The 27,331-nt window shown below is 42.8% G+C and overlaps 1 protein-coding gene across 8 annotated transcripts; it reads left to right on the top strand.

The window, feature by feature from the left end:
• Positions 1–5,597: 5,597 nt before the first annotated feature.
• PARVG (parvin gamma) lies at positions 5,598–26,889 on the top strand. Of its 8 annotated transcripts, none has more exons than XM_079976151.1 (14): positions 5,598–5,616; positions 6,970–7,013; positions 10,895–11,019; positions 11,482–11,546; positions 14,429–14,531; positions 15,755–15,895; positions 16,804–16,919; positions 19,776–19,831; positions 20,516–20,538; positions 21,639–21,700; positions 21,801–21,869; positions 24,153–24,254; positions 26,143–26,215; positions 26,809–26,889. In XM_079976151.1, coding segments are annotated over exons 2-14 (1,017 nt in total). In that variant the 5' UTR covers positions 5,598–5,616; positions 6,970–7,011; the 3' UTR covers position 26,889. The 8 variants fall into 8 exon arrangements, with proteins under 8 accessions (XP_079832277.1, XP_079832280.1, XP_079832279.1 ...); XM_079976153.1 differs by lacking the exon at positions 5,598–5,616 and adding an exon at positions 6,328–6,665 and having other exon boundaries at positions 10,926–11,019; XM_079976152.1 differs by lacking the exon at positions 5,598–5,616 and adding an exon at positions 6,328–6,665 and having other exon boundaries at positions 6,967–7,013; positions 10,926–11,019.
• Positions 26,890–27,331: the final 442 nt, after the last annotated feature.

The raw sequence follows: 27,331 nt of genomic DNA, 5'->3' as shown, positions 1-27,331 counted from the left end.
GAAGGCTCCTTGAGGGACATGGCTGTTAACAGGGGATGGGATTATTGCATTGAAGCTGTTACTAAGCATGTAAATGGTGAGGATTACAGAGACCTTCCCTGCCAAATCCTTGCCTTTAGGCTCTCTTTTCCTTCACCTCACTAATGTCAAGGACAGGCTGGAGGCTGATGAGTGCGCCAGGAAAAGGGGGCTTGGAATCTGACTTGGGAGAGGCAGCACGACTTCCAGGCAGGAGACAAGAGTCAAGGCAGGGGAAGCTTCGGAGATGGAGGGTGGAGCACAGGATGGGTCGGAAGAAGAGGAGGAAGCGGCAGGTCAGGCAAGGGAAGGGGGGCTGGGGCTTCCCCACCCTCTCCTGCACCACTGTCTCCCAGAACCAGGAGGGGATCAAAATGGGATGAGCAGAGGAAGTTGTCACGGGGGAGTAGTCTCCCGCTGTGTGTGTGCAGCCTGTCAGGGGGAGGTACATACCAAAGTGAGGGAGAGAGAGTGGTTCCCTGTTGCTGCAGTCGCTGCAGTGAGCGTGGACCTGGGAACAGCTGCCCAGACACTAGATGGGTGTGTGGGGTCTTCAGAACCATAGAAACGACTGTGGCAGCTTGGCAATAAAGAGGTAACTATCTGCCGTGTGCATTCCTTTGACTTGGAAGCTCCCTTCACAGCTAGGTTCCTAGGACCTCGGCCCGTCCTTGGGCAAGGCTTTAAAGCCCAGCCAAAAGAATACATCTCCGTTTTCAAGCTGCTTTGGGAATTCAACATTTCTGGCTGCAGCAGCACAGGAGCACACGGCCATCCAGTACGTCTTCCTGATGGGCTCAGGCATCACTGGCCCTAACGTCTTCCCTACGCAACACCTGGGGAGGGGAATAGGCCATTGCCAGGTATCCAGTTTCCACCCGACCTACTTATTTAAATTGCTCCAATTTTAGTCTTACAGCTCGGTCATATTTTATGAGTTGACCTGTTTTAGAACGAAGCTTTTCACAGAATGTTAAAATATTTGAAAAGAAGTGTGAGAATCCACTGCCTGGCCCATTTTGAAACTGATGGAAAGCCAATGCTTGGAGTGATCTGAAGCTTCTGATGCTGGGACTGAGTCCAGCTGCCTGTGTTAAAGGGCAAAGGACCAGGCCTCTATCTCAACACAGGGAAATAATGATCTGTGCTTTCTGCACCACCATCTATGGTACTAAAGTGAGGCCTGAAGAATTTTTCTTTTTGAAAAAACACACACACACCCTAACTAAACTCAAGAGTTTTCCTGGATGTTCAAGCCACATCAGTCTAGGTACTAAACTTCAGGAAGACATAATGAAATAGTGAGTGTATTGTGCAATGAGTATTGTGAACCTGAACAAAGACGGACTTCAACAATGAGCTGAGATTCAAGTCAATAAGCAGGTTTGTACTTTTTCTGAATATTCTCTCTTGCTTCCTCCACACATACATATACGCATTCCCTTTTGCCAAACAAGCTGCTTTCCACCCAAGTGTGTATGTGTATGCATGTCACGTCTTGAAACTGAGCCAGAAGCCCCTTGTATTTGGCTAATCAGAGGCCCCTTTTATGTCTTGTGAAAGCAGAATTAAATGTCAAGTTCATGGGTGACCAATACGATTGTTCCATGCATATGACATTTTCCCTTCACCCAAAAGCTCATAGTGTTCATCAACTATTGAAGGGAGCTACAGCAACCAAACCAGCCCTGTTTGTTAGACAGCTTGTATGGGTAAATCTCTGAAAATTCAGCAGAGCCTTCATTTGAACTCTTTAAGAAAAGAAGTATATGTGAAATAACCAGGATGTTATAAATTTATTACCCATTTTGTTTCAGATATTTGTTTCAAAGTTGTTGCTTGTTTTCACAGTCATACTGTCTAGCTGCTGCCAGTCTCAGGAGTCTTCCGTGTCTGAAGGACCTGGAGGGACCTTGAGCCATTTCCAGGGCCTATCAGGGAAACCTCTCACATCTTTCTGTCTCCTTGATAGTTTAGGGATCATAGGCTGAAATGCAAATGGGTGGGACTTCCGGGTTAGCGCCATCGGCAATGGCGGAATTCCTCTGATCCAGAGGAACCTGCTCCGTGAAAATCGGGTCTTGCCGCGGCGGCGAAGGCAGAGACCCCTTAAAAATCCCAGGCGGAGGAAGCCTGGGAACGTGGGATTCGGCTGACACCAGTAGCGCCCCCCCTACACGCAAGGAAACCCCTTTTCGGGGATCTGAAGTGACGTGGGGAGAGTGGCGCGGTGTTTTGAATCGACCGCTATTTTTACGGAGTGAAGCCGCACAGCCGTTGCCGGAGAGCACTGACTTTTTCCTGTGGACAATTGGACTCTAAACAAGTACCCGTGAGTAGAACGGAAAATTGGGCTAAGAAACATTTTAATTTGGCACTCAAGCGGGAAGGTCCTAAACAGGAAGTCCACCTTCCGCTTTTGTAAATAGCCTGAAGCAAAAATTGTGCAAGCTAAAGTCTGGAAATTTGTACATAAAGGTTTAAAATTCCTCCTGTTTTAACCATCTAAACCCTTCTGGGAAGCAGGAGTAAAGAGGGGGACTTTTGACTGTTTAAGCCTGCAGGAGAGAGAGTAAAGATAAATTTCCACCGTCTCAAACCTGGGAATGGGGTGTCAGAGACAGAGATTTTTGGTGAAGTTCATTGACTGTGAAAGGAACATCCTTTGACAGATAGTTAAAGAAGAGAAACAAATTGTCTCCAGTGTTGCCTTTTGCATTTAAAAGAAACAAAAAATCCGAAAAATGAAAGTAACTTTCTTTTGTTGGATCTGCTTTCAAAAGATGGATGCAAATAGAAATTGTGTGCTCTAGAGGGAGCTTGTTAAATTGCTGCTGGAGTCGATCTGGGGACTTTACAGCTGTGGTGATTAGGATCGTGGGATCAGACTGTTACCTTGAACAAAAATGTGTTTGGAAGAAGTTTTGGTGCTTGCTTTTTGCAAGACAAGCGCTTTGTTGGAGCAGATGCATGAGAAGATGGATTTGATGACTGTTGTAGTCAAAAATTTTGGACAAACAGCGAATACTTATACAGAAACCATCCAGGAGCCAACTCAGGAATCTGTTTTGATAGAGCAAGTGCAAACGCAGAAGATAATGGAGGAGGCTGCTGTTGAACCTCAAGTAATACAAATGGAGAAGCCTGAGGCCCTACAGGAGCATAAGCCGTTGTTGTTGAAGGTTGAATCTGGAGTGGGCCGGGGGGGGGTCTGGAGTTGTGGGGGCCCTTAAGTTTGGAGGGACTTTGAAACATGCCTTTAAATATTTTCTGGACTACACTGTTGACTGTGGGGAATGGGACTGTGGGGAATGGGCCGATCTGCTGAGGAGAGACGGAGATATTTTCGAGTTGGAACATCCCCGAGACCTACTCCTCAATGAGAAAGGAAAGAAATTAAGAAAGAGATCTACAAAAGATAAGGTAAAGTGCAAGTACAAACAAGAAGAAGATCTGCAGAAGGGACATGGAAAAGACTTAAGAGCCTCGGACATAAGATTACCAGGTTGATGGACTAGATGGAATGGACAGTAAGGACTGACATAACCCGAGACCAGGAAGAAGAGACGCTGGAGGAAGATTGGAAGAAAATTTTTAAAAAACTTATTTTGGGAATTAGTGTAAAATTAATGAGGATTAGGAAAAATGTTGGAATGAAAATATTTGGCTTTAGTAGAAATGATATAAGGAATTATGTACAAATAAATATTAAGTTTTAAGCTTTAAGGTATTTTATAGTAAGATAAGGTTAAAATAAATTAAGGTAAATTGAATGAATATAGTGAAAGATGGAAAGGATTTGCTGAGTTAACTAATAGGTTAGACTGTTAAGACAAATTACTCAATAAAAATTGAGAAAGATGGAAAGAATTTGCTGAAACAAATAACTAAACTAGAATACAAAAAGGGAGGTGTGAGGAGGTCGATGAAACAAGTAACTGAAGGATGGAGATATGGAATATTGGATGTGTGTTTTTTTTAATTGTTATTGGTGTATTGGTTTTTATGTGTGTTTTTTTCTTTTTTGATGTACTGTTATGTATGTTTTGTTAATTTTTTGTTGTTCTCTCCTTTGCTTTTTTCTGTAATTTTTGAAACTTCTAATAAATATCATTTTTTTAAAAAAAGAAATGCAAATGGGTGTGCCAAAAGGCCTCTGTTCTTCTTGGTAGCCTCTCTCAGGCAGATTCAGTGCCTCAGTAGATCTTTCTTTGTCCTTTGGCTACTCTCCTGGGACAAAAAGCATTCTACTGGTCCTGTCCTGAGCATTATATGAGTCTGCTAATTAAGGGGCTATATACTTAATGGGGATGTCCACGTTACGGTTAAAAATACAATTTCAGTTTTTGCAGTGGTGAATTTAGCCTGCCCCAAATATTTAAGGCAACATCTAGCAAGATGTAGTGAGGCACTACTAGAAAGTACAGTGGAAGCAGCTCTGGTATAATTTCTTTCTTCTTTTTCACTTTTTAAAATTAAATTCTTTCAAACATATAACAACAATACACATATGCATAATAAAATGTTGTTGTTGTTGTTTAGTCGTTTAGTCGTGTCCGCCTCTTCGTGACCCCCTGGACCAGAGCATGCCAGGCACTCCTGTCTTCCACTGCCTCCCACAGTTTGGTCAAACTCATGCTGCTAGCTTCGAGAACACTGCCAACCATCTCGTCCTCTGTCGTCCCCTTCTCCTTGTGCCCTCCATCTTTCCCAGCATCAGGGTCTTTTCCAGGGAGTCTTCTCATGAGGTGGCCAAAGTACTGGAGCCTCAGCTTCACGATCTGTCCTTCCAGTGAGCACATAATAAAATAGCCCACCCTAACCCAGAAGCTAGTGTTTAAGCAATACATACAAAATAACAACCAATTATGATAAGTTCCGATCCCAGGCAACGTACAAGATACCCACAACCTAAGAAGCACACAACTTGCTGTTCTTCTCCAAAGGACACCAAAATCAGTTCTCACCACCTGGTTCCCTGTCAGCACCTGGTGTGATGGGGGTGGGGGGATGTAGGCAGGTCCCAGAGCGCTGACCAGAGGCAAGCAGCTGCAGATGCTATCTATGCTACCGGTGGATCCCACTGTAATTCTATGCTGCAGTCACTTTGCTTGCCCTCCTCTGCTGCCCCCTTGCCAGGTAAGTTTCCAAGGGGTGAGGCAGGTGACCTAGGCCCCCGGCTAAGGGCAGTACATAAATTCAATAAATAATAATAACAATGTGCTATGCTAGTGTTTGCTAGCACAACCCTTCAGTGTGGGAGACCCTCGGATGCATCTAACACTGCTGTTCTGCTTGCACAGGAGACAGAAGTGCTGACTGGGGCCCCAGACTGTGGGTGCCATGTGCACGCTCGCCACACCGCAATGTCATGACATTGAGGCACAATGTGACATCATGACGGTGGGGCATGGGGCGTGTGAGCACTCTGGTGGCAACTAGGCTGGGGCCTGCACGACAGGGCCTCTGTTGGGGCCCACTGTGGCTGCATCCCAGAAGCATGTCCAGGGCCGCATCAGGCCCCAACAGGTGGATCAGGCCCCGTGGTGGAGGTGCAGGCCCCGGCCCAGTCACACCCATGGTGCTGGAGAGCCAGAGGTAAAGCGGCAGCTGGGGACATGCAGTGGTGGGAGGGCAGAGACTGGGCACCCACAGCCCCCAGGCCCCCCTGGAGTTGGTGCCACTGGCAGGAGATTTCTGCTGGTACAGCAGAACATGTCCCTCCTCTACAGCCACCCCCCTCAGGAGCAGTTTTTTGGGGGGATGTGTGATAGGGTAGAGGGGGAAGGGGAAGTCCTGTTGCACAAGCAGAATTTTGCTCATACAGCATTAGATACAATGCTCTGCCTACAGGAGACGAATTTTTTTTTATATATAAGTCAATTGCACACACCAGAATTATTGACCCCATTGTAATGCACATGTTTAATCCAGATCCATAAGTGCTGCCAAATTTTTGTTTGGGCCACTGGAAGCAGTTATAACGTTTCTGAATGGTAGGAATGTGTATCCACCAATATTCCCATAGCTGAAAATGATATATTTTTGTCTAAGCATCTCCTGCCTCCCCTTCTCCTCCCCCCCACCTGCTGCAACAGCACATTGTTGACGGCTCACTGTTGTTTTCTGTTTGTTGCATTAATTTATTCCATTCTAGTCTGCCCTTTGCTTTCTTCTGAAATGGGGTGTGTTGGCAAAATGACAGTATCACTCTTTTAAAAAGGCAGAGCATTGTTTAATCTCACATTAGCTCTGGTTGAATTTACGGAAAGTGTTTCACTTATTGCAGAATATGTACTTAGAACTTATAAGCATTTATTATAAAAAGAAGCAGCAGCTTCACAATTGTTCTCAAAAGCTAACTAGAGACAGCAGTTTCCAGGGATTGAGACACATGGATGCCAGCAAGACCAGTATGTGTGAATAGTGACTCTTGGACGATATGGGAATGCATAGGTTGCGCTAATGGGTGAGGAACGGTGGTTTTGTTTATGAAATGTCACCTATAGGAAGGATGTGCAGCCACTTCCTCTCGCTGGTTGCGCGACACACAAAGGCAGCATTCTGAAAGCAAAACTGATCCAATGGGGTCAAAATAGATTGCCTGCCTCAGTACAGCTCTCCAAAGATCTTGCTTGGGAATTTAGGTTGGTACGTAAAAAGATTTTCTTGAGTATCTTTCTGTGTTCCTCTATGTATAAATGCAGCCTCCTTGCCGTTGAATGTTGTTGCAAATTTACGAGCTTCAGTCTTGGGGACAGAACAAAACAAGGAAGTTGCTTTCAGCTAGCTGCTGATTTGCTTCTTTTAAGCATCATGTCTGAAAAAGTTGCTACGATTTGGATGCTGGAGGAGTTTTTAATATTTTCCCCCTAAAATGTCCATGGAGCATTTCCCCCCCTTTGGGACAATTTCTGAGTCTTTTGTCTCTCTTTGCTTTATCCTTAGCAGAAAAGAAAAGAGTGAGTCCACATTCCTCAGCGGAATCTGCAAATGTAAGTGGTTTTGATCTATTTCTCTGGGGTTTATAGTTAATAAAGAACTAACTCAGAAACTCCTATCAAACACTAGGGAAAATGATAACAGTTAGAACTACGGGTAGAAATTGAGCCTTTGCCATAAAGTTCATCGGTTTTCTGATTTCAGTAATGAAAGTACAGCTCAGAGCGTCATATTCTGCAAATGCCATTGGCTATAAATAAAATGTGACTGACTGAAAGTATTCTGCAAATCTGCCCCCAAGAAGTGATGTTGTGGATGGTGTCTGCTCTTGTTTGGTGTCAAAGGGATGGCTCTCTCTGTCTAGGTTCTTGCATGGCCTTTTTGTTGATGCTGAACTATAGGAATCTCTTTATTTATTTCCCAATTTGAATGCTCAGAGTAGCATATGTGTGGTTCTCCCACTAGACTGTCACAGCTCTGTGAGGCTGGGTTGAGAGAGAACAAGTGGTGATTTGAACCCAGGTGTCTCCAGTCAAAATCTACCCACTGCACTTCACTGCCTCTCCAGTTGTTACTCTAGTTATTAAGGATCCACCATCAGGGTAGTTTAAAAATGTCCTGAAGCCACACCTGTCTGCCAGGTCCAGCGCAGCTGAAAAAAACAGTTCATAAGTACAGTGGTACCTCGGGTTACAGACACTTCAAGTTACAGACGCTTCAGGTTACAGACTCCACTAACCCAGAAATAGTACCTTGGGTTAAGAACTTTGCTTCAGGATGAGAACAGAAATCGCACGGCGGCAACAGGCCTCATTAGCTAAAGTGGTGCTTCAGGTTAAGAACAGTTTCAGGTTAAGAACAGTTTCAGGTTAAGAACAGACCTCCGGAACAAATTAAATTCTTAACCAGAGGCACCACTGTATCCAAATGTGGGAGGGGGAAGAAAGTTTTGAGAACTGGCTACAGAAGATTGCTGAGAAGCAAGCATTGATTTCTCTTCACCTGCTCAGCCTGGGCAATTCTAAATAAATTTTTTTTTTATTATAAAATTTTTCATGAAAAACTCCAGTCATATCAAATTGCACATCACATATTTTAGCTTATTGGACCTCCCTCAACTTCTCTGACAATCTTTCGTAATTCAAAACCTATCTTCACATTCCTTAATTTTAATATTGCCATTAAACACTATATTTCTGACCTTGTTTGCTTACTAGCAATATTCCTTGTATTTTCACAAAGCTTCTTTAAAGCACACTAGCGTTGTACAGTCCTCACAAACAGTTTTCAAATACTCCGTAAATTTCCCCCAGTCCTCAAAGAACCTGTGATCCTTTTGAAATCTGATTTTCCCAGTTAATTTATCCAGTTCTGCATAATCTGTTAGTTTTGTCCTCCATTCTTCCAAAGTCGGCACTTCTTCTTGTTTCCATTTTTGGGCCAACAGTATTCTTGCTGCGGTGATTGCATACTGAAAAAGTTTACTGTCTCTCCTATTTATGTCCATTCTTGTTATTCCCAGCAAAAAGGTTTCTGGTTTCTTAACAAAGCTATATTTTAGCATTTTCTTTAATTCATTATGTATCATCTCCCAGAACCCCCTTACTTTCTTACAATCCCACCACATATGCATGAATGTACCTTCTTTCTCCTTGCACTTCCAACACTTATTACAAGTTTTGTACATTTTTGCTAATTTTACTGGTGTCATATACCACCTGTATACCATCTTCATTACATTTTCTTTCAATGTGATACATGCTGTAAACTTCAGATTTTCATTCCATATTCTTTGCCAATCATCTATTTCTATGTTATATCCTAAATCTTTGGCCCATTGAATCATAACCACTTTTACTTCCTCATCCATTGTATGCCATTCCAACAGAATTTTGTACATTTTAGAAATTATCTTGCAATCATTATTAACAATTTCTGTTTGAAATTTTGAATCCTTTTCTTTGTACCCTTTTTCTTTCACATCCTTTTTAAACATTTCACTTATTTGATAATAGTGCAACCAGTCATAGACATGTTCTTTTACTTGTTCGTATGGTTTTAATCTCCACTTCCCCCCTTCCTTCACCACCAAGTCTCCATAGGTGATCCAATCACTTCTCATATTAATTTTTTTGACACCTATAACCTCTAATGGGGATAACCAATGTGGGACCCCCATTTCTAGTATATTTTTGTATCTGTCCCAAACTTCCAATAGCGATCTCCGGAAGATATGATTTTCAAATGATTTATAACCCTTTTTCTTTTCTTTCCAAAGGTGCGCGTGCCATCCAAATCTGCTATCGAATCCTTCCAAATCCAGGAGCTTTGTGTTTTTAAGTTTAATCCATTCTTTTAACCAGCAAAGACATGATGCTTCATAGTATAACTTCAAATCTGGCAGGGCAAAGCCTCCTCTTTCTTTTGCATCTGTTAGTAATTTATATTTAATTCTCGGCTTTTTGCCCTGCCAGACATATCTTGAAATCATCCTTTGCCAATCTTTAAAAATCGCCGTTCCTTTTAGTATTGGTATCATCTGAAATAAAAATAGCATCTTTTACCTTTTACAGCCTGGGCAATTCTAAATGGTGGTTCTTACAAAGTTCACAGTAAGTCTTCAGTACTTATCTAAAAATAAAAAAGTGGCCTTGTAAAAATGCTGCCCTGTAACTTCCCACTACTTAAGTTAGGGGAAGTGTGAAATACTTAGAACCTTGCAGAGGAAACATCTCAAACTGAGCTTCCTGTTCTCAGATCACACATCTGGGCAGTCTGCAAAAAGCCAATTACTGTGTGTGGTGCCCAAGGTTGTAAGGCAGGAACTGCTCTGCACATTCCTATTTAGGTTTTCGTGGGTGACGGGGATCGGTTTGGTTCTCATGTTAATGCAAACCTACCTAATTTGCACTTCCCAAAACGATGCATGAGCCAAAGCAGAACTATCCACTGAAATCCATTCTTCTCTGAATTTTTGATGCCACTCTCCAACCAAAAAAATATGTACAGACGTGTGCATTAGAGTAAACTGTGCCTAAATGCATACATTAGCAAAATAGCATATGAACATATTAGAGAAAATTATTTGCAATTTTTTAAAAAGGATGTTTGCAAACTGATGAGAAAATGTCCAGACTAAAGTTTCGAAAAATGAGAAACCAAAAGGAACCAAAGCTCCATCCATCTCTGCTACTCCAGCTGCAGTGTTGAAGGAAGGCTTCCTACATTTCTTTGGGAGCCTTGAAAACTGCAGCTGAAGGGACGTGTAAGACATGCATGTGTATGTGTGCATCATGGTGTTTGCTGAGCTCTGAATTGGGAGCCTCGAGCTCTGGATTCAGAGTTCTTCTTAGGACTTCCTTTTATGAGCATTTTTATATTGAGTTAAATCAGAACTGGAGGTTCCAAAAGGTGGCTGGTATTAATATCAAAAGGTTAAGAGAAAGTCGTTGTGTGGGTTACAGCATTATTGTAAAAAAAAAGTAGATTTCATGTCTCCCCCTCCCACATCTCCCTGTCCTATTTATATTATCTTTCATCAGGCATTTCAGGCTTTAATTTATGCCAGATGGTCAATTTCCTCGTTCTTCTCAATTATTTTCTTATTGTCAAGTCCATTTTTAAAGTCCTTGCTTTTCCCAGGATTTATGCTTGTTTTGGTTTGTGAGCCTGGTGTGAAAGCCTTTCATCAGTTTTGCGGTGCTCCCCCCGCTGATTTGAATCCCTGAATAGTCAAAGGTTGTTCCCTGAAGAGCCCCATTTTACTGGAGGTAAATGTTTCAAAAGACACCTTGGGGTCTGGAGTCTTATGTCATCAAAATAAGATCCCATCAACACATTTACTTCAGTTACATAGATATTCTTGCCACCGCTTTAGAATTGCTCTCACCTGGGAACAGCTTGCTCACCTGTATTTTTCTGCCATGGTTTCTAGGGGAAGTAAACCCAGACTTCCTGTTTTCAAGGGGAAGGAAACCAAAGCAATGGATCCAAGCTTCCTCAAAGCTTTCCCAGAGTTTCAAGTCAATCCATTCTCAGAAGAGGAGGACATTGCACAAGGTATGTTGTTAAGTGGCACCATAGAAAGTGTGACCATGTGCAAAACAGATTCATTAATTCAATATTATTTCTAGACTTAATCCAGTCTGTTGCTGGATAGGTTGGTGTCTCCACTACCACTTGCCATTTCCAGTTTAGATTAACCTACCTGAGAAGATTATCTGTCACAGCGTTGTCAAACAAATGTGGCATCATTTTTATTATGTGCTTTCCTTTTAGGAAGTGCCTCCTTGATCACCCTTCAAAAAAGATTATGTCACTTTGTATTCCCTTAATTATGATTTCAAATTTGTGATATTGACCATTTGCCTTCTGCTGTGCTGGGCTTCCTTCACAGGTCCAAATTATTAGACTTTTTTGCTTGAATTGGCAATTTGGTGATGAAATGGTGACGGTTGTTTTCAGGGTCTGGGTGAGTTAGATTGTATAATTGTAACTGCTGTTTGTTTGTATCTCTTTTAGGAGAAAAGAGGAAATACATAAAGCCAACTTCTCAAAATGACCCTAAACTAGAAGCTCTACAAACAGTAATGCACTTTCTCCTTATTTTAGTTAGCTTATGGTTTTTTAACAACCGCATTTTCAAAGATAAAATTCCAAGTTGACAAACAGTATACTTGAGGAATATTTTGTTGGGTGGGCTGGTCCTTCTTCTTAACTGAACTCACTTGGGGGCTGGGGGTAGCAATAGGGCTCCATCTGCCCTATACCTTCTAAACAGCCATGGCTTCCCCCTAGGAAGCCTGGGAACAGAAGTTTGCTAAGAGTGCTGAGAGTTGTCAGAGAGCCCCATTTCCTTCACAGAACTACAATTCCCAGAGTTTCCTGGGAAGAAGAATTGACAGTTTACCACTCTGGGAATTTCAGTTCTGGAAGGGGAATGGGCTTTCCTAACAACAGTGTTAAATTGACCCATCAGGCCTTAATCTGAAGTTGAGCATTTCATGTCGCCACTCCCATACTGTGAACCCCTCTTCCAGCAGAGACATGGCAGGCATCCTCTCTTTTGACTTTCAGACATCTCTTCAAGACAGACCTATGGGGTTGTTAAATATGTTCACGAACAGCCTTAGCTGGTCATTTTATTGATTGTTCTGTACCACTTTCAATGGTTCATAAAGCTTTCATATTGCTGTATGTCACTCTGATATTTTATGAGAGAGCAATATAGAAATACCAAGAGACTGCGATCTACTCACAGAGTTAAAAACTGGCAAGGATCTACCCCATTTTGTGGGGTTCAGTTCAAAGTTGTTGAGCTTCTTTGGGGGGAGCCAGGGATCTACCAGGGATCTACCACAGATGTCCACTGATCTACTGGTAGATCACGATCTACCTGTTGGACGTTCCTGAAATAGCCCATCTCTCTCTCTCTCTCTCTCTCTCTCTCTCTCTCTCTCTCTCTCTCTCTCTCTCTCCCTCTCTCCCTCTCCCTCTCCCTCTCCCTCTCCCTCTCCCTCTCTCCCTCTCTCCCTCTCTCCCTCCCTCTCCCTCTCCCTTTCTCTCATTCCCCAAGCAAATGTGGGGTGCAGGTGATAAGGAGCACTTGCTAGGAGAACTATGGGCTCCTGGGCAGAAAATGATGTTTGGGAACCATGGGAGCTGTCAGGGCTGACCCACACATGAGACAAGGTGAGGTGGCCATCTCAGGCAGCAGAATCCACAGGGGCAACAGATCCCAATGTAGATCTTTATTCCCCCTTGTTCCTGATGCAGATGTTCACTCATCCCTTCTTCCCTGGTGGGGAGAGGGGCATCATTTTGTAGTTCATCTCAGGGACCGAAATGTCTTGGGATGGTCCTGGGAGTTGTAGTTCTCTCTGCCTCACAATTTGATTTAGGAGGCAGAAGACGCTACAGATCCCAAATTCCCTGACAGGAAATGACACCCCTGTCCCTAGCAAGCCTCATCCTTGCATGTAACCATCTTTGCTTTCTTAAAAATAAGGGTTCTTTCTTTCTTTCTTTCTTTCTTTCTTTCTTTCTTTCTTTCTTTCTTTCTTTCTTTCTTTCTTTCTTTCTTTCACTTGGGAAGAGAGGACTGGCAGCCCAGAGCTGTTTCAACCATTTTTTAAGCTTTCATGAAAACACTCGAGGATTATTAAAGTATTCTGCAGAAGAGCTTGAGACACCCCCCACCCTCCTGGGTGTCAAAGCCAGCTGAGAGGAAACTGCTTATTGTTACTTCAGACTGCCAGTAGCTTAGCTCTCCCACATACAGAAAAGATCTCCACCTCCAAAACTAAAGAAGATTCTAGCTTAGCCCTTGTACTGACGTGTCCATTTTCAGCATGCAGAGAGACTGCTTGTTTAGAGGAGCATTCAATAATGTGAGCTTCATCCTCTGCCTCTGGTTTTCTGGCTAAGCGTGGACTAGACTAGGCCTTCCTCTCTGCAGGATGCTGGTGTGATGGTTCAGCAATTCGGGGATAATATGCCAGCAGGATAGCTCACTCGGTACAACATGAAACTCTTAATGCCAGGGTCATGGATTCGAGCCCCATGTCAGACCAAAAGATTCCTTCATTGCAGGGGCTGGACTAGATGACTCTTGTGGTCCCTTCCAACTCTACAATTCTATGATTCTATGAACTTTTTTTTGTTAGAAATATATACTGGAATGAATTAAAATGTTAAAATATATCTGACTGGCAGAATCCGGGACCAAGGAGAACAGTCGGTGGAAGAAGATTGGAAAAAATTTAAAGTTTATCTTCAAAAATATTGTAAAATTAAGGATTGCTAGAAAGATGTTGGGAAAAGAAAATTATGTGGTTTTAGCAGAAATGACATAAAGGATTAAGTAAAAATGAATTGGTGAAAGAGAGAATGTAAAACTATAGTATATTAAGATAAATTATTAAGATAAAAACAAGGTTGAAAGGATTTGCTGAAATAACAAATTGATTTAGAATACAAAAATGGGAGGTGTGAGGAGGTCAAGGAAATAAGCAAAGGAAAGAAAGCTATGTAAAGGTTTGATCTGTTCTTTTTTATTGTTTGTATTTTTTCTGGTTTTTTTACTTTTCTTTTCTCTCTTTCTTTCTTTGTAATTCTTAAAATTTGAATAAATATTATTTAAAATAAAATAAAATGTTAAAATATATCTTTTATTTCTGCACTTCAGATACTTATATGCTGCTTCATATTCAGAATTTCCAAGCAGTGTACAAAAACATGCCACTCTTGTCAAGTGCATGAAATTTAACTAAAAACACACACACATATATGCTAAATTTAGGGCTCTTCCATTTTACTTTTACATTACAGTAACCACCAATTACAGAATTAGGATACTTTGGCACAGATTGTTGAAGTAAATCTGATTTCTATTTTCTTCTTTTTTTAAAAAAAGAAGAAGTGAGAAAATACCCAAATGCTGTTATTCAAGACAACATTTCCCCCACAGTTCTTTATGGATTGGATTAACACGACTCTGAAGCATGAACACATTGTGGTGAAAAGCCTTGAGCAAGACATGTATGATGGATTAATACTTCATCATCTCATAGGTAAGCCATTTTTGTTTTAAATGTGGGCATTTGGAAATACCTGTATTGTGGAATAAATCTCATTACAGAGTGTCCTCCTATAATTAATATTTATTACCAGTTCTTTTTCTTAGCTTACATGCAGATCAACCAGATAACTGAAATATTCTGAAGCCTGAACGGCATGTTTCTCCTCCCACACTCTCTCTGAAAATTTAGTTTTCTATGTATTGGCTTTCTTGCAATTTTCTATGTACTGGCTTTCTTGCAATTTTTTCCTGCCACAACCTAGTGTATCCTTGAAACACTTGCACACAGAATCAGGATCACCCTGTGCAGAAATAGCATGCATGCACACATAATGGTAGCATGTTGTTCTTGTGTGACCGTCATGAGCAGATATTGCGGGAGCCTGACAGGAAGGGAGCAGCAAAAGAAAATAATTTTGAAGAATATAGAATGAAGAAAGAGAGGAAGGCCTTGCCAACGTCAGGATTTATGCAGAGGGGGAAAAGCAGAGACAAAGACTAACCCTCGAAAAGGATAAAGCATAGGCACTGCTAGCCTTCAGTGACTGATAATTCACACGGCTTCGTGGTTCCTGCCACAAGTCCTTTATTTGTTGTTAGCTTTTCTTTGTGTGTGTTTAGAGTTAGGGTAGGGGAGAAATGTGGCTAATTTGCACTTCTTGAACCAAAGAACAGCTGTCCTTCAACATTCAAACTGCTTCAAATTTTGCAGTACACAAAACTGTGCATGCATATATTAGTGAAAATCACTTGCAAAATGCATTGTTGGATAAATTGCTCGAAAAATTGTGTAGATTTGGCAAAAATGCATATAAAAATAGGTATCTGGATAAATGTGGAATCATAGAAATCTAACAATACAGTATTTACAGTCCAAACCCCTGAGTGTTCTATAAGATACACAAAGGGATCTTTTGTCAGTGACCTTTCATTTTCATTTCAACGGTTGCCCTGAATGCCCTAAGCCTAAGTGAATGAAGGACACACACCTATTAGCTGTTAGGCTTTTCTACAGCTTTTCAGGCACAAAATGGCTCTGGAAGAGGCTCACACCACTTAAAATTCAGTACACAATGCTTGAGGCTGGTGTTGTGTGAATTAAAATAAGTGTGCCAGGGCTTTCTGGAGGAATTAGAATACCCTGCAATAAATTGCTGAACCGGAAGTCAGACTATATTCTGCATCTTTCTTTCTTGTCTTCTTTTCAACTCCTAGAGCAACTTGGATCCCTCAGTCTGGAAGTAGAGGAAATTGCATTGACAGAGAAGAAACAAAGGCTTAAACTTGAAATTATTCTAAAATCTGTGAACCAGTGTTTACAGCTAGAAGAAAGCAAACTGAAATGGAGTGTAGACTGTATGTACAAATGCAAAACACAAACCAGATACTGAATAATAATGTATCTCCTTCCCTTTTCTTATCTTGGGAATCTAGTGGCGTAAAGGAAGAAGATCCTCTAGACTGGAAGTAAAAGAACCAAATACCCCAAACAAAAGTTGTAACTCCCGACAAAGACAAACTCATGGCTAGGTTTCTTATAACATTTGCAGGAGAAACACAAAGGCACCCACCCACAAAAATATGTCAGCATAAAAGTAATATTTTATATAAAAACCAGTCACCAGCACCCTAGTCTTCCCAAGAAACAAACCCAGGTCTGGACTATACAGATAAAAACAGCATTGATTCCTAACTGCTTAAGTCCCCAGGTGCTAAGTGCAAGTTTAGCCTTGTAGCAGATATTTCCTCCCAGATAAATGAGTGATGAGCATTAATTCCTGTGGAGGGAAGTTACTGCTGCACTTGGAGACAAGATGAAGTATAGGTGGAAAGCGACTTTCCATCTCTGCCTCTCCGTGGCCTGGCCCTTGCTGATAAGGCGTGCATTTATACTGCCCCAAGCGTCCTCCAGACACACACTTCTGTCATAAGGATGACCATTTTGCTAATTAAAACAACAAGGGTTCCATTGGTGAGGGATTCTGAGGAACAGAGACTCAGGGCCAGCCTAAGCGTGCATTTGTTTAGGACATCTTAGCCCACTGGGCTATAAAGCCCCGTCCTCACTTCTTCCAGTCGAAGAAGAGACCCCCACCCCACCCTGGCGCCAGCAGGAGCTACATACCCCCACAGCTTTTGAAAGAGTACCATTGTACTGAAATCTGCTAACACTTAAACCATTTCCAGATACAGTTTATTTATATGGTATTTCCAAATATTAATTGGTTTACACTTCATCCGTTTGCCTCGTGCTCTTATTTTAGCCATCTTCAGGAAGGACTTGCTGTCCACGTTGCATCTTCTGGTGGCCATCGCTGGCCACTTTCAACCAGAGCTTGCTATACCTCCGAACGTTAAGGTGGATGTAATAAACGTAGAGGTAACGGAACAATTTTCCCTTTCTTTCTGCTCTCTGCTGAGCTTGTTAAGATTGTCTTTGCACCCTGAGGCAAGCATGCTGCAGTTAGAGAAACTGCTTGCGATGGTTGTGGGAGCAGACACAGGAGCCAAGCATCGCCCCAGTTTTCATCCACACACCGACCTCAGAGAGGTGCTGTGGGGTAGGGATGGGGGGCAATTTGGAGACAGTGCTTTCACTTGCACTGTGGCAACCATGTCACCATTCTGCAGCATAGTGTTAAGAGTGGTACCACCACGATTTGGTGAAGAAGGTGTGGGACCAGGATTGGTTTCGTAGGTCCACACTTCTATTTCTCACTTGCCTAGCTGTAGAGTGGCTGGGGAAACCCAGCCAGATGGGCTGGGTATAAAGAATAAATTATTATAAATTATTATTATTACAGAATCAGCAGCCCACGTGACAGGCTGCACGGCAGTGGGCAGTGCCTGGGAGACCCTGTGTCTTCCACCTCAGCTCCATCAGAAGTGTCATGGACCCTAGTACAAGGTGGATTGCAAACAAATATCCTCTCAGGGCTGTTTCTAGAACTCTGATTAATATTAGGAATATTAAAAACATGGATGCAAAATGTCAAATTCAAATCCTCAAATCCTTAACGTGAATTTTTATAACAAAATTCAATTACGTTGGACTTTGCAGTTAGTTGGTGCTAAGTCTTATAAGCCAACCGAAGCCCTATTTATTCACCCAGACTTTGGGCTATGTCTGTGATGCTGCACTTTATAAATAGTTGCTTGACTGTGTTTGTGCTCTCCCCTTTTAACTGTGCTCTATTGTTTACTGGTTGTATGACTTGGTTGTGTTTTATTGATATAGTATCTGCTTTAGAATTATTTGTATAATGAAAAGCAACTAACAAAAAGAAATGGATAATCTTATGATTCTCTTGACATTTTATTATTAGATGTGAATGTTATAAGCTGTCCACTCTGAAGCAGCAGCACATACTAAATACCATTACATATAATGCCGTATCTGTTAAATGTTAAATACCATTGCATGTTGTTGTTTAGTCGTTTAGTCGTGTCCGACTCTTCGTGACCCCATGGACCAGAGCACACCAGGCACTTCTGTCATACCAGCAATTAAATTAAATTAAACATTGCATGCTGACTATCAAATACTGTCAAATGTTCACTGTCAAATAACTAATTCTGAAATCAAATGCCATGTCTCAAAATTAAATATCACTGGAATTGATGTTGAGATATCATATGTTCACTGCATATATAGTAAATATACTGAGATAATATGTATGTGTGATGGGATGATGAGCTGCTTGTGCGTAAAAGCTTAGTCCCTCAGGGTTTGCTCAGCTTAGCAAAACTCTGTCTTTAGCGGAGCCCTTAAGCATGGCTCCCTCAGTCGCTGGCAGAATCCGACAGTGGGCGTTTGCGGAATCTCTTCCAACATAAAAGCTCCTTAACGGAAACGCGTCTTCTGGACTCTTGGCGTGACAGTTTCCGGCGAGGTGTGGCTGTCCCTATAGGAGGTCCTGAAACCTCCTCACTGTTTTCGCTGGAAGTGTCCCAGAGCCCTTCTTCCGACTCCCTTTCCCTCGGAGCTCCTTCTCTCCCCCTGCTGGTTCCTTCCTCTGCTGTTAAGTCTCTCCTAACCTCCTTGAGCCCTTCCACCACCTGCTCTGATGGCAGTTCCCTGACAGTATGCAATGAGTAACTGACATCAAAATTTGCACTAATTCATCATTTTATCACACTGTTAATAAGCTCATGTGTAATGCTAAGCTAAACCATGGCTCTGAGCAAACGTACAGGCTCCCAGAGAAGAGATTGTGGCTCCTTTGCTTCTTCCTGGCCTTTCTTCTGCTAGTTTGGCTTAATGTGTTGTCCAAGTCCAAGCTCAGGGTTTCACTGTCTCCAGACAAACTTTGTCCTGTGGTTTACAGCTGTTGCTTTGTCTGGATTACATGCTAAACCAAACCATAACTTAGCTCAGTGCAGTACTGCAGCAGAATGAATGGGGAGGAGCAAATTGGCTGTGATTTCCTATGTGTGAATGAGGACTATTTACTACTAACTTACCAGTACTTGATCCAACCTTTTCCCCAGACAGGGACTCAAAGTGGCTTACAGATAAAAGAGAAACAGTTAAAAACATTTTTTACAAACCAATTAAGCAATTAAGCACTAACTTGTATAAATACTCAAACAAACCATATATCCTATAGGAATTCTGTTGGCAGAAAACGTGTGACGTTGCACTGTCAAAGTATGCAGAGCAGGGAGAGTATTGGGCAGAGCTATATGAGCAGAAGCAAACCCAGGATTCTCCACTCCATGTTTGCTGATGCCATTCCAAGGGGCATGTTTGTGTTTGCAGTGCCAGGAGCAAGATCCCCAGCCACGGCTCCCACTTTATTAATTTTACTTACCGGTATTTATTTATTAAAACACACATTTTGCCTTTCTGCCTTGCAAACCCTCAAGGCAAAAGCATCTCAGAACCCATAGCTAGGGATGGGGAGTGGCAGGGGGAGAGTTGCTGAGGGAAAGCTTATGGCATTTCTCCTTTTGGCAGAAAACACAAGGTTGGGAGTGTTTTTGTTGAGGATGCTCTGTTTGACCCCAGAAAGTGTAGATTTTGCCTAAAATTTTGCTATAATTAAGATGCAATCCTATACCTGGTTACCGGGGAGTAACCTGGTCAGTCTTCCTTTTGTGTAGGAATGCCCAATATTTCACTATAAAGAAATCTTGCACAGCACATGCCTGAGGTATATTGTTCCCCTTTCCTTCTTTTTTTGCAGTTAGTAGTTGATACCTTCTTTTTGTATCCTTTCTTTCTATTTCATAGTATACAGCGAACGGATTTAAGACAGAAGATGCAGTTGAGTACATCACCGGGAACAGGTAAAAGACAAATTTTGCCTTCAACTCTGAATGGAGAAGTACAAAGATGGAAATTACATCTCTACTTACGTGTCAGTTTTATTGTGCAAATAAAAGTTAACAAAGAATAGAAAATGTATTGTGTTTGGTACTGGTTTTTGTAAATCCCATAGAGTTCTTTATTTAGGTGGTTTTGGAAATGAGTGCCAATTCATCTCTTATTTGCTGGCTCCTTCTGCGCTCAGACCATGACACCAGGCAACATCTTGCCTCTTTCTGCCTTGGCTTCAAACATCAGAAATGCCATTTGCCTTCTATGGCTTTGTTCTTACCAATATCTTTTATAATCTGTTATGTTAGACAATTTCTAATATTAGAAACTACGCTTATACTGTAAGATAAACCTTTATTGACTTTTGAGCCAGAGGCTCAGGTAACAGCTACATTTTATATTTCAGTCTCTTATTTCATAGTGACAAATTCTAGAAAGGCAGGCATGTGAATCTGTTGCCACAAAATAACCGAGGTTGGAGTGCTGTGCAATTTTATGTCCAAGTAAATATGGGTAGGCTTTTGCCCCATGAGGCTTGTCGCAGCCCAGAGATTAACTATTCAACCTGAGATACTGTGGGCTGCAACCACTTACTACTTCAGATGCCTATTTGCTTGTTTTCTAACTCATCTTTCCTTTTGTTGGGTATTTAGGGAACCTGACGAAAGTTCTTCACGTAAGTTACAGAACTAAGGACTTATTCCAGTGTGTCTCCACCATGATCTGTTTTGAAAAGCTCTGTGGCAGTTATTGTTCTCTGCAAAAAGCCTCATATTTTCATCCTCAACGACAATCTCCTGATGCTCTTTCTTAAATATGAAGAACTACCATTGTTTTACTAAATTTCTACACATAGCAGCAGAAAATAATTCTTCTGAGGTTAGGTATGAGCTGGAAAGTCACCTGGGGCTGTTGAGACTTATAACGTTATAATTGTAGCTGTGCCCATGTAATTCAGATGAGATTGAATATATTGCCCACGTACTCTTATACTGCCTGCTATACTATGATAGCTGAAAAGAACTAATTCAACCTTTATTAAGGAAACTAACTACCTAGCTGCTCATGGGGAATACCTTCTTGCTGACAAAGACGTGAATGAATACTGATTTTAGACTCTGGATCTCAGACTTTAGCTGATGGAGTATTCATTTTAATGTTAAGAATGTTAAGAAGTATATATGACATTTCCGATTTTGTCTACCGCTTCTGCCCCGGGTGCTGATGTAGTTATATGTGTTATTATTGTTCTTTCTGTTGTCTTTGACTTTGACTGTAATACATATGGATTGATTGGACTTTCAACTCCCGCCAGTCCCAGCCACCATGGCCATAGTCAGGGGGGATGATGGGAGTTCAGCAACATCTAGGGAGCCCCCCTCATAGATTTGATGCTTTATTGAATAAACATACAGAAAGACAGGTTCCTGTCCCAAGGAATTTCCAGTCTAAGGGTGCAATCCTAAGTAGTTAAAAGTCAATCTCATTGAGATCAAAACAGCTTTCTCCCAGAGAAATGGGTATAGGATTGCAACCCACATTTCTGTAGCACAGAATGACAGCATTGGGAGGAAAAGGCAATTGAGAGGATGGGATGGCGCATAGACCCACAAGCCCACAAAGAAGCCATATGCAGAGCACTCCACCTCCATCCTCCTTTGTTATTGGGCTAAGATATGGGTCATTATGACCTGCATTGCAAAACATAATACAGAAGAACTCTCATGTGGTGAAATATATTGAAAATAATCAATTTGGTACTGTACTTTACTGTAGAAGCTGAAATGTTTGATGAATTAATGACATATGCGCCAGAGAAAGTGGATGCAGTGAAAGAGGTAAAACAAACACCCTCAGGTTTTTTTTCCCCTCCAGACAATTTATAATGTGATATATAACTAAGAAACAGTGATTTAATGCCATTCTCTGTTCCTTTAGGTATTTTTGAAGTTTGTCAACAGACATGTTGGGAAGTTAGGACTAAGTGTGAAAGACATTGACTCTCAGGTAAAAATATCCTGCTCGTGATCCTATGTTGCATTTAATTTATGAACTGCTTTATGGTGTTTGCCCTCACATCAACCCTTGGAGGTCTGTCACTAAGCATTTCCCTTTACAGATGGGGAAACACAGGTTGGGGCTGCAACTTGATGAAGGCCACATAATAAGTCAGTGTGGAGCACATGTACACTATGTAGCTGCATCCTTCATGGGCAGGACTGTTGGAACCGGGGATGAAAAGCCAGCTGGCTTGGCCCCAGCCGAAGCGTCTCCCTTCTCAGCCTTGCCGCTGCGGAGACCCATCAGTCATACTCCTCTGACGTGCATCTGCAACTCAAGCTGCTGTGCATGAAAGAGCACACATTACTCAGCAGCAGTGGCGTAGCGTGGGGGGTGCAGGGGGGGCCGGCCGCACCGGCCGCAACATCTGGGGGGGCGCGCTCGCCGCCTCCGGAGTCACCGAAGAGCCTCGGGCGCAGGCTGTAGCAGAGCCCCATGTCTCGCGGAACCGGCGAGCTGTGCGCGCGTCCAGGCTGAAGGCGTCCGGCAGGCAGCGGCTCTCAGCGCTCGCCCCGGTCCCCGTGCGTTAGGGCCGCGGAGGGCGCGCCAGGCAGCCCCTCCTCACAGCCCCGCCACCGCCGCCGCTGCTGCAGCTGCTGGGCCATGTTGCATTTTCCTCGCCTCTCTGCCCTCCTCCTCCTCTGGGCAAGCGGCGTCATTTGGGCAGCAGCGCCAGCGGCAACTCGCCTCAGATCACCTGACACGGACCCACCGCCGCCGTGGCTACCTTACCGTAAATACCCCAGCCCAGGCAGCAGCAAGAAGAAGCTGGCAGCGGCGGCAGGTTAGGGGTTAGGGGCGCAAATTACTTGCCTTGCCCCGGGTGCTGACAACCCACGCTACGCCACTGCTCAGCAGAGTAAACACACAACAGATCAGGCTCGAGGCGTGGATACTACACATTTATTCTACATAAATCAGGACAAAGAAAAGCATGGCCTCTCTCCTTGTTGTTCTTCTCAGAGAAAGAGAAAACAAAAGCAATGCAGAGCGGAACGTCTGCTCACAGGATTCAGCAATCTGTGCTGGAATGTAAACAGACGTGACATATAAGAATCCCACATATCTGCAGCAAAGGGTGGAATGGAATTCCCAACAAGGACTACTTCAAATGATGGGAAATCAACTTTGAGCACCTGTCTCATGTGGTTAAAAAAACAATTTATAGAGAGTAAGCATGCTAAGTGAGGGCTTCCTTGATTTGATTCTTCATTTCAATATCTCAGATGCTTGCAGGAAGCCCATTTTAAAAATTTATGTATGCCATTATTATTCCTTCCTTCCATCAGGGAGCTCTGGCTATGCACATAGTTTCCTTCTCCTATTTTATCATTTCCATGAACCAGTGAAGTAGTTAAATTCCAAGATAGTGACTGAAAGGGTCACTGAGTGAGTTTTGTGGCTGAATGGGGATTTCAATCTGCACCTCCCTGGTGCTAGTCTAACCACTACACCACATTGGTGCACAACTAAGGTGTTCTTTATTGCATGCATAGAAATTAAATGGATTAATTAGCTATGCATGTGTTTGGAAGCATGTGTATCATACATTCATATTCATTGGACTCAGGATTTGCTACAGCTTCCCACCAAATGTATATCTGGTGGCAGACCCAGGTTCACTATGGCCTAACATGTGCAGTGGCCCAGCATCTGCCGCCAAGGTGGGACTTGAATCGGTTCTTGCCAGATGCAAGTCCAGCTTTCTGTTCTCTGCTAACATACATTAGTACCCTAGAAAGTGAAGCGATGCAAAAGGTTTTCATATATCCCACCTACAAAGAATTTTTAATTCTTGGCATAAGATCACCACTAAAAGAAATCCTTATCTGGATTTTGTCTTTTGTCAAAATAATATAACTTTAAAACTTGCTCTATATAGTTGACATGATTCTTTCATTCAAATGGCACTGGAATCTAGCCAAAGATAAATGATTTACTTGTCAGACTGTAACCTATGAACTGGACCTAAAGTTCTGTTATTTGGATTTAGACTGTAAAATACAGATGTGGGTGATATATAACATATAGTATTGTAGCACTTCAAGAAGTTTTTGCGTGACTGTTTTTGGCTGCCGCAGACAGAAGCTTTGGGGGGCAAATATGAAGAAGCTTTTGTCCGGCAGGAAAGTTCTTTATGTCATGGAGGTCTTGTGGATTACAAAACTGACCCTGCAATCATTTTAATAATATTTAATGTAATGCCTCTGTTCATCCCCCCCCCCCCAGTTTGCAGATGGGGTTATTTTACTGTTGCTAATTGGGCAGCTTCAGGGCTATTTCCTGAATCTGGGAGATTTCTTCCTGAAACCAAGTTCCCCTGCAGAAATGGTAAGTTATTCTTTATGCACCCAGTTGTGGGTACAGGACATTTGGAGGCCCCTAAACTATAATAGGTGGGACACACAAATAATTTCCCCGCATTATTTCCAAGCTTCGTAGGTGCCCTATGCAAAGGGAATAAACTGGCCTGTAGCAGATCCCACCGCTGTGTCACCAAAGTGAAGCGGATCCCACCTCTCTGGCTACCAACTGTGGCAGAACCCACCAACTTATATACTACATGTAACCTCCACAGTTTATCTTTGTGGTTTATGTAAACTTAGATCCTTGGAGACTCAAGCAGAAGTTGAAAAAATAAGACATATTAGTTTTACAGAACGAAGTTAATAAAACAAAGGATGTGTCAGGAGATAATGTTCTTTCAGGAAACTGTTAACTTATTAATAATTATACTTAATCTAGTGGATGATACAGGCTTCTAAACAAGGTAATAAATGCACAGCTTCTTTTAAATGTCAGCTGCTTTAATTCAGTTATTACTCCTCAGTTAGATGTTACAGGTTTCTAGACTAGATGGTAAATGCTCAGTTTATTTCCAATTCTTTCACTTCAGTTCCTTAACTTAGTTGTTGTGTAGGTGTTACAGCTTGATACTTTGGTACTTTCTGTCCACTTCCCAGCCTTTGATCAGTCATACGCCTGAGATACCTCTGGCAGTCTAACAGACCCAGGGGATCCCCACGCACCCCTTTTTTCCTGGTTTGGGAGTCTTCTCTTTCTGGAAGATCTCTCCCCTCCTGACTGGATGGAGACCCAAGGAGACTGTATCCTCACAGATTCTCCTTCTCCTGGCTCCAACTCAGCCAAGACACCCAACACAGTCTTCCTATCTAAGCTCAGAGACTCTTTTCTCTAGCTGTAGATATTTTTCCCTGGGTGGATGTTACACATGCAGACCAGGACCAACTTTCTTTCTCTTCCTCCTGCTCTCTTTTAAACCTTTATTCTCCCTCCCAAAGTTCTGGCTCCACCCACCTTTATCTGTCTGTCTAGGTAGCCAATCAGAGAGAGGCTTCAGCCCTCTGGTGGAATTCTGAGGCACTGCATCACCAAACTCTGGTCTGGCTCAGCTGTCCATCCCATAGCCCTCTTGGGGTGGTGTGCATTTTGGCGTTCACCTGACTTGGCCATGTTGGCCACAGTGATCGAAGATCTCTCCCCTCTGCGCCTTTCTCGTGGGGCATTCTCAGTCTGCTTGCTTCCTCCCACTCTGCCCACCCTACAGGCAGAGGCTGCCTGGGGGAGGCTGCGTGTGTGATCTGTTTTTTCTGTGCAGCGTCTTTGCGCGGCTCCATTTGTGCACGGGCGGCGCAATGTTACACAGGAGGAGTGCAAGGTGCGATGTGTCGCTGATGTTAAAGGCGCAGAGGGGGATATTACTTCAATTGCTGCACTCCTCCTATGTAACGTTGCACCCCCCTGCACAAATGGAGCCACACAAAGACACCACACGGCAAAAACAGACTGCCTACAGCCTCCCTCCCAGTTGTAGGGCGGGCAGAGTGGGAGGAGGCAAGCAGAATACTGTACGGAGGCTCCGCGGGAAAGGCGAAAAGTGCTAAAAGTAATTGAAAAAAAAGCTTCACCCCCCCCCAAAGCTCAACTCTGCCTCCCCAAAAGCTCAGCAAGGGAACAGCTGTTAGACGGCCTGTTAGATGTGTGGGGCTGTTAGCCTCTGGGTAATCCTCCCCTCCCCAATTTCAACAAGTCAGGGCAATTTCCCCCCATTTTCTTTTTTTGGGGTCCCCCAAAATAGGGGGCATCCTATACATGGGGTGTCCAATACACAGAAAAATATGGTAATATGTTGTTGTTTTCCATTGGTGATAATTTTTCCAGAATTGACACCACCTTTTCTTTTGTTGACCCTTCTCAGGTACACAATGCAAGCCTTGCAGTAGACTTGCTAATGGACGGAGGCCTTCTGGATGTACCTATCAACCCTGAAGGTTAGTCATTGTACAAGAAGGGGTGCGTTTTCACTTCATGTTTCCACATCACCTTAGGGGCACTTCTCAGATGTCTGTATACATTCCAGCACTAGCTGTTGGAGCACGAGAACGGATGTTTTGACTTTCACTGTTCCATTTTGGTATTGCTTTTGTTTCCTTCTCTTTGAGAGCAAGAAGGAGAGGAGACATGTTCCTTTTGTTCTGAACTGTCAGTAATAAAGTAGCTTTAGTGCCCCCACCTCGGGCCTGGCTTCTGTTGATGATTTGTTTACTCTGCTAATGTGTGCCTACTGTTGGAAGACGTGGGTCACGGAGTTCTGTCGGGGAGACAGATGATTATTCCGGACATCACGCGGGAGGAAGAACTGGGCAGACACGCATAATGGTGATTGGCTGGATGCCCATCCTCCGGTTCAGACGAAATCCCAACCGTCACCTCTGTTCCTGAGCTTGGGGTTTGTGGTAGCTGCCTTGGTTTCCCCATTCCATTCTAGGGAATTCAGATTCAATGTGTTATATGGGCTGTCCCTCTTTAGCTCAAGGATGTATAATTTACCCATTCTACTTTTGTCTGCCTTATGTTTTCACAGATCTTGTGAACCGAGATATGAAGACCACGTTGCTAGTCTTGTACTGCCTGTTTTCCAAATACAAGACCAAAGAGGCATGAAGTACAGAAATCAAAAAGCCTATGCCATATTTGCTAGTGAATAGTCTAATTTTCAGTGCCAATAATTGTTTGATGCTTTGAATCTACATACAACTGATACATATTGTATGCGAATATGTTTCAGTAACCTAAACTTGGTGGATGCTGACATTTACTGGTAATTCTTAAGGTTTTACGAGGGTCAGAAGGAAATGGCAGGTAAGACTTGAAAGAAATCAGCATGGCATTTGAATATCTACTGAACACAGTTTGTATTCTTGTTGGCATCTGTCTGTCTTGAGAGACAGTGGAGTGTTCCTCTGGGAGTGAAGTCAAACCGTTGTGTTTGCAGCACCAAAGTGACCTCCCTGAGGCACAAGCCTGGGCCATGTGTCTGGAGGTCCTGGGCTGCACAGATGACAAGACCACCCTGATGTGGTCAAAAGGAAAGCAGAGCAATATGT

The sequence above is a fragment of the Podarcis cretensis genome (assembly GCF_951804945.1).
Source record: "Podarcis cretensis genome assembly, chromosome: 5".
Classification (NCBI taxonomy): domain Eukaryota; kingdom Metazoa; phylum Chordata; class Lepidosauria; order Squamata; family Lacertidae; genus Podarcis; species Podarcis cretensis.
Note: the sequence above shows the minus strand (reverse complement) of the source record. Positions and strands in the feature narration are given on the sequence as shown.

Coding starts and splice junctions, on each gene's coding strand:
- PARVG (XM_079976151.1), top strand. Junction 21,701..21,800: donor AAGTGGATGCAGTGAAAGAG/GTAAAACAAACA, acceptor CTGTTCCTTTAG/GTATTTTTGAAGTTTGTCAA. Junction 26,216..26,808: donor TGTACCTATCAACCCTGAAG/GTTAGTCATTGT, acceptor ATGTTTTCACAG/ATCTTGTGAACCGAGATATG.